The sequence below is a fragment of the Rhinichthys klamathensis genome, unplaced genomic scaffold, assembly GCF_029890125.1.
Source record: "Rhinichthys klamathensis goyatoka isolate OS25496 unplaced genomic scaffold, OSU_Roscu_1.1 h1tg000723l_1, whole genome shotgun sequence".
NCBI lineage: Eukaryota > Metazoa > Chordata > Actinopteri > Cypriniformes > Leuciscidae > Rhinichthys > Rhinichthys klamathensis.
The window spans coordinates 44265-49924 of record NW_026607138.1 but is presented as its reverse complement, the minus strand read 5'-3'; the positions used below and the strand labels follow the sequence as shown (position 1 = coordinate 49924).

The following is a 5660-nucleotide window of genomic DNA, read 5'->3' as shown; positions in this document are numbered from 1 at the left end:
AATGATAGCTATTGCATTGTGTATCTGCTCACACTGGTCAGTGGCCTCTCGAATTTGTAAGTGTTCCTTATAGAGATATAGTCTTTACTCTGATGCTAAGAGTAAAGGAGGGAAAAATCAATAAGAACCAGAAAGTCTATACCTCATATGGCTGATTCATCAGTGATTTAAAAATAATAATAATAATAATAATCCCAATGGTTTTTTTCTTTCTTTTTATACCGGTCCTCACGTAAACTTAACGTTGGAAAATGCATACTTAAAACTCATGTCATGTTATAATATTAATATAATTAATACTTTACGACCCAGATAAGACACATTTATTGGTTAAAAAAGATACAATCGTATCGTGGGAACTTTAGAACCGACTCCCTTTTTCATCGTTAAAACTGGTTATTGACTCAAAACTGTACAGTCTTGTTAGAAAACATTTCCATAAATATCATTTAAGATTCGGCTATTTCGCCGATAATTAAATTACAAATTGATAAATATGGCATCATGGATATGTATTTACATCATTATTAACAAAGGCAACGTTATATTCAAAGGTAACAATCGTAAGCTAATACCACATTCTCCACCTGAAAACGGACTTGGACAACAGATTTGACTCCATCAAACAAGGAAATACATTCACGAGTAGGCTATATACTTATTTATGATTTATTTTTTTGTTCAAGTTCAAGACAAAGACTTTGGCACGTTTCTTAAGACTGTCTGAAGTTTTAACAATCAATCAAAGGTGATGTGAGTGTCACCTTAATATAAAACACCGTGAAATATTCTTTCTTTGCCATTATTTTTTTAAATATTTTTTTTCAGAAAATACATAAAATGAAAAATAAAATAATCATCTGAAATCTGAAAACTAAAGGAAACCCATTTATTCTTAGAAAGTGTTATTTTGTTATTTAATGCCTTGCTAGTTTTCTTCGAACTCGGAATAAAGTCAAATTTCGAATCCTGAGAATAGACGAGGCCTGTTGGCGAACTCATCTTTTCCTGTTGTTTCAATGCCATTTTGTACGCCATAGCGTATATAGGTTTTTTTTAAAGGTTGCTTCAACCTTTTGGTCCACCTTTTGAGAGTCTGCTTGGAGCTTCAAACGTACCATTCGTTAAAATTAGGCGGTAGTCCATCGCTGTGTGCAGATGTATTTTGCACTGCAGACGTGGGTGTTTTTGTCGGGTCTTCAGTGTTCGCAGAAACCAGCACTGGCGGCGTGGACGACTCGTATCCAGAACTAGCAGCTGGAGACGACTCTGAGCCTTGTGATTCGTGTACCTTAAATTATAACGTCCATAGATGTATGACATATAGGCAATAACACACTTGTTTACATGGTACGGTTAAACATTATGATTTAAATGATTTCTGATCTCTGTTATACATTTGTGAACCAAAACACAGAACAATGCCAAGCCTGGTTAAAAATTATTTGATCGCATTCTCCATATAATCCATGACACGTTTAGGCCTGTCTAAGGGGTTTTTATTATTCACAATTTTAAAAAAACAACAACTTTATTTGAATGAATTCTTTTTGGCTGCTAAATCAGAAAATGTCCCCTTACCTTCATATGTTTCCTGAGAGAGCTGGGGTGTGTATAGGACTTGTCACACACTTTGCAGATATATGGCTTGTCAGATGTGTGCACGTGCATGTGCTTTTTCCTGTCGCTGCTGTTCGCAAAGCGCCTGTCGCAGCCGTCGAACTCGCATTTAAATGGCTTCTCACCTGCAAGTGAGAGCAAACACTGGGGTTTTAGGAATATAACTTTTTATTCACAGAGCGGATGAGCACAACTTTCAGTTATGTAATATGCCTTTCGAAATAATAGGCCATGGTGCGCTCACGCCAGATGGTTTAGTTACCCACATATCACGCTCTTTGAGAGTCCGTGCTGTTATCCTTTATTTTACTTTCCAAGCATCTTTAATCAACACGCAATGCATCTTCGTGTAAATTGCATAGCAATTGCTTAATTTGTCTACACTTTTCTTATCTGGCTAGTTTGTTCAACAGCTTGCTTTACATTTCGAAAGGGGTCATTTTTAGGCACAAATCCAGCTAATCAGACTAAATGCACTTCTACCATACTTTCCCAGAGCAATGTGTAGCATTTTATTTATGCACCCACAATACACAAATCCGCACAATTACCAACTTTATAGCCACAAGCATCAGGACAAATGAAAGAGGACAGTCCATTCACAATTTCGCTCCACAACCATGCAGCTTTGCATCCTCAAAGAGTTGCAATGTATATACATTTGAAATATATGTTCCTCAATCGAAAAGATAAGAGAAATTTAGTATTTCTTAGTATAGGGGTTATATGAGATCAAAATGAGTTTTTCTCCCCAAACATTTTACCAATGTATTTAATTCATCCAAACCTAAAGTGTAGTTAAAGTAGCTACTAGTGGCAGTTGTTCTCCATGTTAAATAACTTTATATTTACTTTAAAATTAATGTAAAAGAAAATGTACAATTGTATTGCCTAAATTTATGAAAGAACTGCAATTCATGCATAGCCTACATAATTTACATATAGCCTACATAAACGTTTGTTTTTCCAAAAAAGGAGGGGTGGGGGTGGGGTATAAATGCCTTACCTGTGTGAGTTCTTTTATGAATTTTAAGATTTTCTGATCTTGCAAAGATTTTCCCACAACCGGGGAACGGACAAGGGAACGGTTTCTCTCCAGTGTGCACTCGGATGTGGTTAACGAGTTTGTATTTGGCCTTAAAGGATTTTCCCTCTCTCGGGCAGTCCTCCCAGAAGCAAATATGATTACTCTGTTCTGGGCCGCCAACGTGTTCCATCGAAACATGCGTCACCATTTCATGCATTGTGCTGAAAGTTCTGTCACAAGTCTTTTTAGGTCTATTCATTTGATTCTCGTCTATCCACTTACAAGACATTTCCTGCTTAATAGGCTGCCGCATGTATCTAAAGAAGGCCCCCGGACCGTGGTGTGTGGGTACGTTCATCCCCATGTTCATGTTGATGGGATGGTTGTAGTTATGGAGCTGAGCGGTGCCGTAAGGGTCCGTACGAGGGCTCGCCACAGGTCGGTACGGATCTGGACGGCCAAAAATGTCCCCGCGTAAACCCAGGTGCATTTGGCTGTTTACAACATGTCCTCCTGGTGAAGTGTGGCTCACGCTCTGGTCGTGAAGTCCAGGAAACAACAGATGTCCCGGGTTGTCCGAAATTCCGGGGGGGCCGTGTAGACTCCCAGAAGCGGCAAAGATTCCATGCTGGGCACTCGGTGGTGCGGTCTCTCCGATGCCTGCGCCCCGGTTTCTGAACAGAAAGTCCCTGGTCGAATTGAATGCTCCGCCGGCGTAAGAAGCAACTTGTCCTCCATGGTGGTGTCCGAGCGCTGCTGCGTATCCAGTAGCTTGTGGGGTGAACGCTGATGTCTGGCTTGAGGCGATATCGTGAGTAACGGGACTTATCTTGAAGGCAGCCGAGTGAGATGAATCTGCGAAGGGACTAAGCCCCAGCCCGGGGTCTCGGTTTCCCAACTCATGGTGTCTAGGCGTTCCGAACCCCCCTACTCCTAGTGACGGGAACTGAGGAGCGCTATCAAGGAGCATAGTCATTGGGCTCAATCGAGAAAAAGCAAGCGAAAAAGAAAAAAAAAGTGAAAAACCCCAGCTTGATGGAGTGAAGTGGGTAACGGTAAACTGAGCACAATTTCACGTAAGCTTGAATAAAGAAATCTTGAATTGAAAAACGAAATGATAATCCCGGGTCTCGGTAAACGGGAGGAAAAACTCCCGTAACTGGGATCCGTGAGAAAGAGGATCAAACTTCCCCCCCTTTCCAGACGAATGATGTCCTTGGACTGATAAAGTCAATCACTCACTCCTTGCACATAAATGAGCTCGGGAAGCAGCTCTACGCTGTCCAATGAAAGGACAGCGCTTTCTTAGTCACGTGACGGGTAGGAAGGGCGATAATTGGCTGCATGTTCGTTGATTGGCAAGGTTTAGTATTGAAAATGGCAGTTCGTTTCAGTGAGTAGATTTGATTGGTTGCTGTTGGCATTATGTGCAGGTAAAGGAACGGGACTTTATTTCGATTCAGGAAAAAAAGGCTTGTTTATTTCCCGAGCTTAGCATGTCAGCTGAGTTCCCAAAGTTACATAAACTTTCAGGATTTGCTTGACCATTTTTCTCAAAATAAACAATTGCTGAATCTCTTTAAATAGAAGACTTAAAATATAAGAAAAGTGAGAATATCTATCTATCTATCTATCTATCTATCTATCTATCTATCTATCTATCTATCTATCTATCTATCTATCTATCTATCTATCTATCTATCTATCTATCTCATATGTACATTTATGCATCCATAGAGTTCCATGCATAGAGTTCTGATTTTTTTTAAGTCGTAAGAGGTGAAAGCGTACTTGCAGAGCGTAGAACCCAAGAATAAAGAGAGAAAGAAATATGATGGTAATTATATTATCCCGAGGATTTTTTTTTTCACGGCGCCAAAAATTCTTGCTTTTGAGGAAGTTTCACAGGGTTGCTGGTGACTCGCTGCAGGACACATAAAATCTGATCAAGTTCAGAGACGCGTTGAGTGTTTCATGCAGTGCTTTATATAGGCTACCTCCAAGCCATTTCACGTTCCCTCTCCCCTTCAATCTCTCCTCGGAAGGAGTTCCCTTTTATATTTTAGAGATTAAAAACAAAAATCTCTAAATCAGACCCACATTCTGGTCTAGTCCTCAGCTATCACGCATTCACTTTCTGCACATTTTCTACGATGGAAAAACGCGTATAGGCCTTGTCTAAGTCTAAGTTTTTAAGGTGAGTCTTTTTTTTTTTAGTAGATGTAGATTAGCCTAAAAGTTTATTTCTGATCAGTTTCATGTTTTATTCAGGTAACATACTAAATCGTGTAACATAAGACCTTACGTGTTTTAGAAGAAAAAATACAATAAACTATTATTTTTCTAATAAATAGCCTACATTTTTAATAAAGCGTAGTAGCCTAGTAAATGTTTAATGGTTCATTGGCTTATTAGAATAGCATATGCATTTCACTTTTGTCTCGCCAAAGAACTTTACTTTCCTTAACAACACAAGTTTAAAGCACATTGCTAGCAAAATAGATATCCAGCAAGCTCTATCCCCACCCTCCTTTCTGCGATGTCTTGTTCTTTCCTCCTTCTCTCTCTCTTACTCTCCCTTTCGTACACGAGCACACATGTGAGTATTCTGCAGCGTCGGACAGATTTACGGCGATTTTTTTTAAAGGTTTCATTGTCTGCAGTCAGATAGGCCACGGATTCTTTACTTTCCACTCTAGATTCAGGCCTATCTGTTTAAATGGGGACGCACTTAATATATTATAATGTGACATATTCATTCCGGGCGGGGCTAAGGAATAGCTAAGTTCTTAAGGACGTGCTTTGCTTTCTCTATGCACGGAATTGTTCAGTTACTTCACTTAACTTCTTTACGGCCCTACAACTCTGATGCATACCAAAAGGCAAATGAGGGCAAGATTCGCTTTTAACTCAAGGGGGCCTCGTGCGTTATTTACTTTACACCACAGCAAATTAAAAGGACTTACAGGCTATAATTGCATAGAACAGAGCTATATTGCGACCGATTAGCCTA

At 39.6% G+C, this 5660-nt stretch overlaps 1 protein-coding gene across 1 annotated transcript; it reads right to left on the bottom strand.

Annotated features, from left to right (window-relative positions):
* Positions 1–300: 300 nt before the first annotated feature.
* zic3 (zic family member 3 heterotaxy 1 (odd-paired homolog, Drosophila)) lies at positions 301–3914 on the bottom strand. Its single transcript, XM_056242338.1, has 3 exons — positions 2627–3914; positions 1582–1745; positions 301–1291 (listed from the first exon to the last, which is right to left on the bottom strand). The coding sequence occupies exons 1-3, from the start codon at positions 3621–3623 to the stop codon at positions 1109–1111; spliced, it is 1344 nt and encodes a 447-aa protein (XP_056098313.1). The 5' UTR covers positions 3624–3914; the 3' UTR covers positions 301–1108.
* Positions 3915–5660: the final 1746 nt, after the last annotated feature.